A 13,195-nucleotide genomic window follows, 5' to 3' on the forward strand; every position below is an offset into this window, starting at 1 on the left:
ATAAATGACATCCAATTTACTAACGGTCCCTGGAATCTCAATTTCCTCAAAGGATTTTTCATCTGAATCCAGTTCATGTGAAGGTTTCTTCCTTCCCCGTTTTTCGGCACAAGGAAACAGGCAGAGCCTGCTTTACTTTTTCTTTTCTTTTTTTCTTTTCTGTGTTATTCTTTTTCATAAACTGAAAACCTTTTCTTCAGTATCTAAAATTTGGGAAAAAATCCAGCTCATCTGTCAGATATTTCTAGAGTTACGTAAAATGGAATGAGATTTGTACAGTTTAGAAAAGGAAAGGGGAAATAGGCTAATGTGTCATGTGTTCTATGAGATGAAAACTATATAATAATCAGAAAAACAGCACCAAACTTAGTTAGCCTTATTCAAAATCCTCATTCTTTTATCAACTCATGAATAAACCAGTAACATTCACTTTCTTCTTGTAGAATAGCAGAATGGCCACATTTGGGTTAAATCACAGTCCCTACAGAATATAGCCACATTTGCAAAGAAATTATAAGAAAGTATATTATTTTTAAACTCAAGACACTTACGTTTTACTTGTTCTGCTTTGCTTCCTTCTAGGAAAAGAGAGAACAACAGGAAGGAAAAGATGTATTTCATGCCTCCCATTTTCCACTTTTTTCTCATTTGGGTCACTGCAAAATGTAACTCAGAATCTTCAAGGAGCAGTGTACTCAAGCTGTTGGAAAGAAGCAGAAAAAAAGACTTAAAACATATCCCTTGTAACGGATAGGGATCACTGATGCTTAGGGGTCTAGCTTGCTAGAAAAGAAGTGCTGGAGAATTTACATGAGTGCAAGCATTGTTTGCCTGCATAAGAAAAAGGACTGCCTCTCTGGTCTTGCAAAGATGTAAGAGAAAATTCAAATGAATGAGCATGCATCACTATCCAACACTGAACCTAAATTTTTACAAGCAAGTCATAGGAAAATAAAAAATAAAATTTGAAATCCTTCTTTCCAAGGGAATTAAAGTTGATTTCTCAAGAGATTTTTTTTTTGGGAGAAAAGAAAAACTGGAGTTTGCAAAAGGGCTATTTTGGCAAGCAAGGTAAAAATAATAGGCATGAGACTCAAGCAATTTCTGAAATAGAAGTTAATTAATCTAAGCTTCAAGACTACTGTTATCATTAATACTTTAGGGATCAATTACAAATTGATCAATATTTCTCCAGTGTCCTCTATGAGATCCATAAGGATCTTCCGTTTGGCTACTTACATTGGAAGAGAGATGTAACAAGCAAATGGATGCAATTCAACATCTGAAAAGTTTTATTGCTTAGAATGGTTCAGACATATTCCTACCCATAAAGTCCATTGTAAAATGGAAATTTAAAATGGCCCATTTTAAGAGAAGTTAGGCCAACCTAAAACAGGTCATTTATTCACCTTGTACTACCATGCTAAAGACCATTAAAAGAACTGCAATTCTTTAAAATATGAGATTGGCATTTCCAGTCTAAGGGGTAGAAATCTTAAGCCTTTTGAGCCTTGGAGCACAGAAAATTTGCTGTAGCTCATACTCAGTCACGAGTCATTTCCATGGACTTCAGAGTTTGCAAAATTCTTCCAATAGGAGATTGGAAAATATTTAAATAGTCAAGAAACACAACACTCAATCTGGGGTTAACCCTGACTACGAACTAACTCAATGATCTTTTCAGAAAGTCCAATTTAAATATCGGGCATGAAGAATTTGAAGGAATGCAAGATGCTCATTTTGGAGCACTGAATCTCTTTGGGTTCTGAAGTAGATGCCACAGCTCCAACTTTAAATGCTAGGAAGCTGCCAGCATCATTTAACATCCATTGTTTCAAATTATGCATATGTAACTGAAATAAACTGATCATAGAGAACAATTTATGCTATCCTGCAGGATTTGCAGTGGCCCATCTGCCTTCTTTCTCTACCTTTTCCGAGCTCCTTATAAAAGAATCAAATTCTCTTAAGACACTGTTCCTAGTTTCCAACATCCTGGATTCTGAAGTCTTAGTCCTCTCCAAGAGTTTATGGTCCAATTTCAATCCCTCAGAATATCTCTGTACCCTGAGAGCTACCAGGTTCCCCTGAAGCAAGACAATTGCATGAACAGTTAAATGCAGTTTCCCAACTTAGTGAGAGGTTCTTCCTGACTCTACTTTTATAAGCTTATACCCCAGGTTTCCAAAAGAGAGAGCTTTTAAACTGCTGAAGTCCAATTTATCACAATCATATATAGATCTCAGGGGGTATTTTTAAAACCATGGCTTTTGGGTCTCCCCATGCAAGAACCAACAGAGTTGTTTTTCTTGTACAATGGTTGGGCGGTTCGGTGAACAGTAGCATTGCTTCATAACTCAAGCTGGCAAGAAAACGGCCCTTAGAATTTTTTGCTTTTCTTGGGTCCCAGCTAATGTTATGAGCAAATAGAAAAGTTGGTGACTAGAGAGCAATTAATCTCTTTTGGCATTCCTGTCATCTGTGTGGCCTCCCAGGCGGTGATGGAGAACATCAGAAAATGAATCGCTTTATAAATATTCACTTTTGATTTACAAGATCCTGAAGTCCTGCCTTTGTATTCTGTGCAGAAATATGAACTGAGAAGAGTTCCCTTCCCAGGTCTCCCTACCATTCAATTTCTCTTTATCTTTTTAATTTTTTTTTTATTTTTGGGGAAAGGGTGGTTCAAGACATTTGTTGGGACTGCAGGAGTAAACACAAGCAAGCAATGCTCAGCAAACATCCGACTCTTATTCTTGCAAAGAGCCAAACTGTCCTTAATTTTTCAAATTATACTTTGACCCAGTTAACTGGAGTTATTTCTGCATTAACTCTCTGTCGGCTTCACACAGGCTGTTGGGCCATCAAACTTGCACTGACTCTTTTACAGGTTACTTAGAAATGTAACCATTGACAAGTTTCAGGGGGATCCAGGACCCAACAAGAAAGCAACAAAGAAAACAAAATCCTACAATGAATACTGGGGGTGAGGGCTAGTCTGGGAGGGTTGTGGAATTTATAAGAGAACAGAAAAGTGTCTGATACTAAAGGAAAGGTATTGATTAAGGTGCCTGCCTGAAACAAGCATTCACATTGTTCCTTTACATCAAGTGAGGGGACCAATGCTCCTTGCCCAGCTGTAAATGCAGAGTAATCTGGGCCATCAAGTGACAGGAGCCCACACTCAGAACAGGTCTCCTAGGTAGAACAGAACCAAAGAGACATTCCCAAAGGAAGGCTAAGGGATGAGCACATGTTAGTCAGTTCTTCATACCCCACAGTGTCTCTTTAATCCTCTGGAGAGGATTGACTGACCTTGTAATCTCACATTCACTATCATCTGCGGGATAGCCCCTAGGGTAGCAATTTTCTTTCTGACAAACAATAAGAAAGACACTAGAGTCTCAGGCCCTTGTCCATCAGCTGAAATCCTCTACTCACACTACCACCCAACAAGAAAAGCTCAGTTAACTCCTGGTGGGTTGCCACCAAAAAATGTCAGGGCTTAGCCCAGGATACCGCTTGTCAGAGGCAATATCTTCCTTGCTGCTTAGGAGTAGCAAAACAATGCCTTGTATTTGGCTTAAAAAACACCTTTCTATCTGTCATTTCACTTCATTCCACACAATGCCACCTTCAACATGGGCATGGAGAGGGCGACAGAGTGGGGGACAGAGAATTCAAATAAATTGAGCTAGTGGCAGGGATGGGAGGGACTGGAAGGCAGGTTTTCCAGGCCTATGTTCTAGCAATACCACTGTTTCCTGAGCCTAGAGTCTAAGTTCTGACCCCAGCGGCCTGGCCAGAAAATGAGGCAGATGTCCAGAGGAGAGGGAAGCCTCTTGAACTCCACCCAGTTTCATTAACTTTAACACGTATTAATCAGCCACGGGTTCAGGACACCAATCAATGAGAAAACAGGCTCTAGGACACATGCAGAATTATGGGGCCTGCAGAGTCCAGTTAGGCAGTTCCGCAGGGAGTACCCTAATGGCCTCTGAAAGCACCAGAACATGTAGAAACGTAGGCCGAGTGAGGAGTGGCGAGTTGTGAGTTCAAATCCAGAGCCCCCAACTTGCCTGGGTCCAGTGCCTTGGGCCCCACCTCCATCTCAGCGGCTGGCAGCTGGACCATAGGACGACTAGGGATGGCAGGTCCCAAAGTTCAAGGCTTCCTGGGGGAACTACCAGGGATGCCTCCAGCCAGCAGAAGGCACCCCACCTGTGCAAAGGCTGGAAAGGGACGTGGGGGAAGCGGGCGCCGAGCATCGCTCACTGACCTGGGCACTGGCCTCCGTCTGCCACGCGTGCACGCGCTCCGAGCTCCCCGGGACGCTCCTCCGAGGTCTGGGGCTCGCAGGTTGTGGCGAGAGCTACAGTGCGCGCGAGGGGGGAGGGGGGACTCAAAAGTGGGTGGGAGGAAAAACATCACCGCCCTCACACCACGAGGGAGCAGCGGCTCGCTCCGCTCCCGGGGGCAGAGCCAAGGCGCGGGCGCGCCGGCCCGGGGCCACCTGCCCGCCCGCCTGCCCGCTCCCCACTTGGCCCGAGAGGCGGGCCGCTCGCGGCTGGGCGGGAAGTCCGCAAGCACGCAGCCCCTGCAAGCACGCACAACGGCTTTATTCCTGCTCCCCCAACCCGAAAGTTTAAAAACCGGGAGAAAGTGTGAGGCTCAGCGGGCGACTTTCCCATCACGCAGCGCCCCCACTACACCCCCCCAACTACACCCCCCCTCCTTTGGCTAGGCGAGCGTTGGGGTCTTAAAGGGACCGCACATCTCCTCCGGCCCCTCCTCCCCCGTGCACTGGATGCACCTAGGAGCTTCCCACAGTTCGCGCGCGCCCTGAAGACCCTAGCTACCTTCTGTCTTCCCTGCCTGGAACCCCCTCACCCTTTCTCGCGAGGCAAAACGACTTTTGCGGGCGCACCTGGTACAATCCTGGTGTACTGTATACAAGTTGGGCTGGCCCGGCAAATTACGCCCTAGCACGTCGCTTTAACATTTCGGGACATTTCGCAGATCTTTATTGTGGCAAGTGACAAAGGTTTGGCCTCGGTAAAGACGGGATGGAGATGGGGGTGGGGTCGGCGCTGGAGAGAACTTCAAAATCTACTTTCTGCTACAAAGAGAGCTCCCAAGCCCCATCAGAAAGGGCCTCTCTACTAATTGTTAAGGGTCTTGAGGAAGAAAACTGCTTTAGCAGTCCCAGAGAGTCCAAGCTGGGCCAAGACCCCAACCTTAAAATCACCCAGCACTGCTGATGTCTTGATGAACCTGAGACAAACTACTCCATATTTGTATTCATTCAGTGAAGCATAGTTGCAAAGAATTATCAAAATCCTTTAAGGCCCCTGAAAGTGCTGCCTTAACAGTACCCATTTATATCTGTAGTGCCTAAATTTGGAGGAGAGCTGGTGGGCTTTTTTACATGAACTGCATAATATCAATATTCCTAACGTGTAGATCCTTACTGGGTACTTTTTTAAAAAAATAGGGCAGGGGACTATGGCAAAACTGAGGCAGCTCAGCGACCTCCTCTTTACCCCCATTCTTGAGATCAAGACAGGAAGATTTCAGATACATCACTTAGAGTAAGGGTCATGAATTCATTAGAAGGGAAGGAAAGGCTAAAAGGGGACTCTCTCAAGGGAGAGAGTGGGTTATCTCAGAGAGGAGAGGGGAAAATGTGTCCTTCTGTTTTATTGGGGGTCCTAGGAAAGTTTCCAGATAGTATCCACCAGGTCCACCTCTTGACTTTTTACCAACAGCAGAATGACATCAGAGTTTCAAGTCCCCACTACCATGACAAGTCTAGGTCACTTTGGCCCATGCTGACCAACTCTAATTGGAACCTGGTCTAACAGATTTTGTGATTAGGAGGAATTATCCTTATCTCCCTGAGTTCTGGGATCTGCTCTATGTAAGGGGCACAAAAGTCCCCCTTTTCAGGGTAACTTGTGTTCTTATTAGCATTTCAGGCCTGTATTCCTCCTGCAGATAACAGGTAGTTTCCTGAGGAATGTAACATATCCTGTCGACTTAAGCCAGTAAGGGATGCAGGTAAATTGCTTTTTAAAAGACAAAGCATGGGGGGTTCAGCATTGTGGGCCTGGTTTATAGAATTATTCCCTTGCAGGGCTGGGTTTCTGGCTTAGTGGCAGAGCACTTGCCTAGCATACATGAAGCCCTAAGTTCAATCCCCAGCACCCACAAAAAAAAAAAAAGAATTATTCCCTTATCTTCATGTTCCCACTGCTCAAGTCTGTCAGTTCCCTATCACTGGCATATGTATTATATTAATATTATTTTTAAACCCTCACAAGAAACTGAACTATCAATGGCTTCAAGTGTGAGTTTCTGGAAACCATCTGAACCATTTGACTTAGTCAATGTTTTCATTTCACAGAAGAGAAATCTGATGTTGGGGGGTGGATGATGTAGCTAAGGTCACACAACTAGTAAATGACAGACATGAGATTCCAATTCAGAATTCCCAATTTTCAATTCTGATCATTACATTCAGTCAATAGCTGACGAAATTGACACTCTGAGAAATTGTAGTTTGTCAAAAACAAACAAACAAACAAACAAACAAACAAAAACACCACATATCAGGAACAGAGAACAAAGAAAATTTAAAATCAGAAATAATTGTTCCTGGAAGTTACTTCCTTTTTTCTTTCTTCAGAAGTGTTAATATCATCCAACTAGCCCTTACTTTGCTGGAGATGTTTATTTCACTGTTAACAAAGGAAAGGGGGCCCTTTCTGAAATGTTGCCTTCAGGGCCCAGAATGTCTAGCTCCATCCTGTTGCTTGGGTAGCCATACATTGCCACATGCATTCAATTTGTGCTGTAGTATATTAGTTTGAACTTGGTGCTTTGTTGCCTTATAACTGTTCTCATGCTATTTAATGTGCTGATGTTTTGTCTCACTATACTGTGAATTCTTCCAGGGCAAGGACTGGTTTCAAGAAATAGTCTGGGACAAACATGGATCCTAGCATTTAAAATAAATAGACTTAATGGAATTTAAAGGCTCCATCTATTTATCTACAACTATTCACTCCCATTAGTTGATGTAGTATTCAGATTACCACATAATAAGACATTGAAAAATTTACTGGCTTAAAATAGTTATTGTCAGTTGCTTCTATTGAATTCATTCTACTGAACTCATTCAGAATCTTTTATACATTTTCAGGCAACTATATATGGGTCTGCTGAAATTCTCTGAAAATTTCTGTATTATTGTAAATTGTGATCTTTGTGTCAATTCCAGTCTTGATTTCTGAATTAGAACTCTGATTTGGGTAAATCCTAGTCTAGACTTCCTACAAGGTCTTATAAAACTAAACTCATGGTTATCTCCATGCTTTATTTTCTTTATTTACTAAATAGGGATGAGAACATAAATAATTTCATATTCACTTTTTAAAATTTATTTTTAAAAATTTTGAGATAATTGTAGATTCACATGCAGTTGCAAGAAATGATTCATATGGATCCTGAATATCATATGGATATGTCTTTTACCCAGTTTTCCCCCATGGTGACATCATGTACAACTTGAGTATAATATCACATTCAGGAAACTGACATTGATACAACCCCTTCACCTTATTCTGATTTCACCAGTTTTACATGGACTCATTTGCCTGCATGTATAATTCTACGCAATTTTACCACATAGGTAGGTTCAGGTGATCACCACCACAGTCAGGATACAGAACAGTACAAGAATCCCCTGTGCTACTTTTGTACTCACACCCTTTGTTGTTTGTTCCTCCCCTTGTCTACTCCCTGACAACCATGAAACTATTATCCACTTCAATAATTTTGTCATTTAAGAATGTTACATATGGGCCGGGGTTGTGCCTCAGCAGTAGAGCGCTTGCCTGGCATGTGTGAGGCACTGGGTTCCATCCTCAGCACCACAAAAAAATAAATAAATAAAATAAAGATATTGTGTCCATCTACAACTAAAAATATTTTTTAAAAGAATGTTACATGGAATCACACAGTATGTAACCTTTAGAGAGTAGCTTCCCTGCCCCCAAACATAATCCTTGCTCCTTTTAATTACTGAGTAGCAACCCATGGTATGGATATGCCAGTTTGTTTAACCATTCATCCATTAAAGGGCCTGTTGGGGCCATTTACAAATAAAGCTGCTGTATTTGTCCACATGTTTGTATGTAAACAAATTTTCATTTCTTGGAGGAGATAAATGCCCAATAGTACAGTTCTTGGATTGTAAGGTAAATGCTTATGTAGTTTTATAAGGACTGTCAGGCTATTTTTAGATGTCTATGTCTATAGTAAACTGAGATTTGAACAGGATTACCCACCAGCAATGTATGAGAGATCCAATTTCTCTGCATTCTTGCCAGCAGTGGTTGTTGTCATTATTTTTATTGAATCATTCTAATACATATATACTGATGTGTCCTTGTGATTTTAATTTTCATTTCCCTAAAACCTAATGGTATCTACCATCTTTCATGTGAATATTGGGCTTCTGTATACCTTTGCAATATTTCCTCTGAGTCTGTAGATCGTCTTTTCATCCTCTTCTCATGGGCCTTTATAGAACAAGAGTTTTTAATTTTGAAGTAATCTAATCCATCAAAATTTACTTTTATGGATTATGTTCTGGTGTTAAGTCTAAGAACTCTTGGTCTATCTATAGGTCCCATTTTCTCCTAAACTTTTGTTCTAAAAGTGTTAATATTTTTAAGTTTTATATTCAAATCTATGGTCTATTTTGTGTTAATTTTTATATAAAGTGTGAGGTTTAGGTGGAAGTTTACTTTTTTGGCTATGGATGTCCAATTACTCCAGTATCATTTGTGGAAAAAGCTATCTCTTCTCCATTGAATTCCTTTTACAACTTAGTTGAATATTGGTTAGGCAAATTTGTGTAGGTGTATTTCTTGTTTTTCTCTTTATCCCATTGATCTATGTGTCTATCCTTTTACCAGTACCACAGAGTCTTGATTATTATAGAAATATAGTACATCTTAACATCAAGTCAAGTGATTCCCCGACTGTATTCTTTTCCAACATTGCTTTAGCTAACCTAGGTCACCCAGATCTCCACACAAAGCTGTAGAATAAACTTGTCTATGTCTACAATAAATTGAAATTTGAACAAGATTACATTAAAACTGTAGATCAATTTGGGAAGAATTGATATTAATATGTTGTATGTTCCAAATCATGAACACAGTATATCTCTATATTAATTTAAATTTTCTTTGATTTCATTCATCACTGTTTTGTAGTTTTCAGCATAAATCTCTCATACATATTTCTTTAGAATCATACTTACATATTTCATTGTCTTTGGGACAATTATAAATGTTATTGTGTTTTAATTTCTGTTTCCATATATTCATTGTTAGTATATATGCATGCATTGATTTTTGTGTGCCAATCTTCTGTACTATGTTTCAGAACTTATTTAATAAATCTATGTGTATGTATTACAGAATCATTAATATTGCACAATGTTCTGATGTCATAGATTTTTAGCTTTATAAATGCTTCTTGTCTCACTGGAACATGAAAACATCACATTATCAAATTAACTTTCAAAAAGTGGCCAGACTCATAAAGATTGTGGCATAGGTTTATCCCTTTTTACAAAATAATTAAACCAACCTAGAATTTGTATTATTCAGATACTTCATTTAATATGTAGACATTAACAATTCATTCTTTTGGGATTGGTAAACTATATTTTATGAGCCCCTTTGTCACTCGTATGTATTCATGCTTATTACTACATTTTTGTCTTTTGTTATATTTTTCTTCCTACTAGCCATTTCTAAAAAGCACTAGAAAAAAGAATTGGCTGTGACTAGAGTGGTTCATCTAATGTTTCCAGCTTTCTTCCTTTTGGGCTCATGGTAGGATTTTATTCTTTTTCCCCCTTTTTGGTTAAGCATGGCCATCTGATTTGCTTTGGTCAATGAAAGTGATATGTTGCTTCTGGGTGAAAACTTCAAAGGTGTATAATTCACCCCATTCCCTTCTCCCTCCCACAGGAATGTGTGCATGTACCGAAATGAAGCCTGGATTTCTGAGTGATTGAGATGAGCAAACCCCCTAGAAGACTTATTTTTAATATCTACAGTAAGTGATAAAAAATCATTTGTGTGTTAATCTTCTGACATTTGAAGGTTGCTTATTTTTGCAGCATAACCTAGCCAATCCTAACTGCTACCACTAGCTAAAACAATTATGTTTCCTAGAACTTCAAAATCAGAGCAGTAAATGGAGAAAGGAGCTTATAGAATCTTGGAAACAGAGTTAATAGAAACAGGTGCCTTTTTTTCTGGTGCTAGGGGTTGAACCTAGTTCCTCACACATGCTAGGCATCTGCACTTCCACTGAGCTATATCTTCAGCCCTTGAAGCTGGTATATTTTGGTTGAGTGTATTCATTTTAGTTAAGCTGTCATTTTTCCATTTATGTCTTTCAGTTATTTATAGTAAAGAAAAATAACCCAAGGTTATTTTTTATTTGGGCTTTGTATTATATCTGAATAGGATTTTTAGAGAAGTGGTTTTCCTTCTAAGTGATTTAAAGATATTTGTGGAAGTATTTTATGTGATTATTTACCCAAAGGATAATAGCTCCAGGTTTATAAGAAAGGCCATTGAGAAAACAAGATTTGGTTTACAGGAAATTTCAGGAATATATTTATTGTCAAAATCGAGGTAAACTTATGGTATACAGGATTCTAGAAAACACCTTAAAGATAAAAGGAATGACTTCCTTGATCCAAAGTTATAGTGTGCCCCTCAATTACCATGAATGGGACACATGGGCAGAGCATAAGAATTACCATTTTGGATCAAAGTTGTTTTGTTTTGTTTTGCTTTTCACAAAATTTAACTGCATTTTCAAGCAGTTTTACAAAGGTATTTTTAAAACTTGTTAACTAGGGAAAACTTGGAATGGATCCACCATTTGACCCAGCTATCCCACTCCTTGGTTTATACCCAAGAGATTTAAAATCTGCATACTACAATGACGCAGTCACATCAATGTTTATAGCAGCTCAATTCATAATAGTTAAACTATGAAACCAACCTAGATGTTCTTCAACAGACGAATGGATAAAGAAAATGTGGTATATATACACAACGAAATATTACTCAGCATTAAAGAAAAATGAAATTATGGCATTTGTTGGTAAATGGATGGAGCTAGAGACTATCATGCTAAGTGAAATAAGCCAATGCAAAGAACCCAAAGGCTGAATGTTTTATTTGATATATTCACAACAGGGGGGTATGGAAAGAATAGAATTTCTTTGGATTAGGTAGAGGGGAGTAAAGGGAGGGGGATATAAGGTAGGTACATTATTACCCTATGTATATATATGACTACTCAACTGGTGTGATTTTACATCATGTACAGCCAGAAGAATGGGATATTATACTCCATTTATGTATGATGTGTCAAAATACATTCTACTGTCATGTATAACTAATTTGAACAAATAAAACACTTGTTAACCAAGGATGCCATAAAAATAAATTGGAGATAGGATATGTCCAAATGTTATGCTATGCATAGAAAAAAATGCAACGTGATAGAGTAGAAACTTCATCCCTACACATTCTATTGCTATAGAAAGTTAATCATGTTACCAAATTGCATTTGCTTAGATAGCTTAGTATAGGACCTCAAGGAACTCACAGTCCCTGAAACTACCATGAACTTCCCAAGGTATTCAACTTTATTCCCAGAGTGATGTAGCAGGTTGATCCATTATTATTTTTTCAGTAGAATCAACAGCAGTGTCTATCTTCTTATCTTAATGACAGCAGATATCTCTCCTTGGGAAGTAACATGGTACACTCAAAGGAATCAATGCTTTGGAAACACACATACTTGTACTGGAATCTCAATCAACTGTATAACCTTCATGAACCTGTTTGCTTATATGTCAAAGGGAAATTACAGTAATGTTGCCTTTGAGATTCAATGGCCTAATGTCTGTGAAGTCCTTGGAAGATAGTATATGCACAATAGTTGCTTCTACCCTCACTTTCCCCTCCCTGTCTCCATCCACTTAATACAAATGTGAAAGCTGTTACACATTCAGTAAAGTCCTTTATTAGCTATTCAAGCTTCAGATTGCCTGTCTCATAACAGAGTGGGGATAAAAGCAGGAAGAGAAAACCAGTAATTAGCCCTATTTCCCACCCTGTTCTTGAAGGCAGGGAGTAAGTTGGAGAGTAGAGTGCCAACATACCTTCAAGTGGAATAGCGATGAGGCTGATGCCAAAATGAAAATCACTCTCTCTTTGCACACAGGTGCACAATACCAGGCTTTGTCCTAGTACCTGGAGAATATCATTAGATGTTAGGTTCAGGTCTGAGGCTAGTATCCTCTTCTTCAGCTTTGTGGCACATGAACTGGATACATTACACAAGCCAGAGTAAAATTATAAGAAGCTACTCATACACTCAGATCCAAATTGCCTGTTCTTTCAGTTATCAAGGAAGGAAAAGTTGTTTTTGATTAGGAAGGATGCTGGCATCTCAGCATGGAAGGTATAATACAGGGCATAGGAGAAAGAACCAGAGACTTCAGAAAGCAAAGATGTCAATCTGTTGATTCAAAGGCTGAGAAGAACCTGTCTACATATTTTGCCTGGACTAAACAGAGTGTTTGTTTTTCAAAATTTGAGTTGTATCGAAACAATCTTTAATTTTTATTACTGGGAGATTTCACATAAAAACTTTTATTCTAGTTCATCTTGAAAAATTAGAATTGCTAGCAACACTGGTCTCTAATTGGTAACATAGGTTGCAACAGAGTGAAGGTGGCTGCCTTGAGACAGCATATGTACTTTTGAACTGCCACAGTCCCCCACCACTCCATATCATTTCCCATTTGTTACCCTCAGGTCTATTTTACTCATTCACATTACCTTTCCAGCCCCTAGAAACATTAAGTGTGGGGCTGGAGTTGTAGCTCAGTGGAAGAGTGCTTGCCTAGCATGTGTGAGGCACTGGGTTCCATTCTCAGAACCATATATATAAATAAAATAAAGGTCCATCAACAACTAAAAATATTTTTTAAAAAGAAAAAGAAACATTAAGTGTGAACCATGGTGTACAGTGATGATTGTTTAAGAACTGGCTCCTGGGGGTGGGGGGGAAGGAGAGT

General features: G+C 39.4%; 1 protein-coding gene across 4 annotated transcripts in view; it reads right to left on the reverse strand.

The window, feature by feature from the left end:
* The window catches only part of Chrdl1 (chordin like 1), a 109,298-nt gene extending 104,820 nt beyond the window's left edge, over positions 1-4,478 (reverse strand). For 2 of the 4 annotated variants that reach the window (XM_046420880.2, XM_046420881.2), the window contains exons 1-2: positions 4,280-4,476; positions 552-700 (exon numbers count right to left, since the gene is read on the reverse strand). In XM_046420880.2, coding sequence (XP_046276836.1) covers positions 552-700; positions 4,280-4,428 — 298 coding nt within the window. In that variant the 5' untranslated portion in view covers positions 4,429-4,476. Of the gene's footprint in view, positions 1-551; positions 701-4,279 lie in introns of all 4 variants that reach the window. The other 2 variants (XM_046420882.2, XM_046420879.2) reach the window with 2 other exon arrangements.
* Positions 4,479-13,195: the final 8,717 nt, after the last annotated feature.

This window comes from Marmota monax, unplaced genomic scaffold (assembly GCF_021218885.2).
Source record: "Marmota monax isolate L192 unplaced genomic scaffold, Marmota_monax_Labrador192_F-V1.1 WCK01_AAM20220418_F8-fsc00050, whole genome shotgun sequence".
Taxonomy (NCBI): domain Eukaryota; kingdom Metazoa; phylum Chordata; class Mammalia; order Rodentia; family Sciuridae; genus Marmota; species Marmota monax.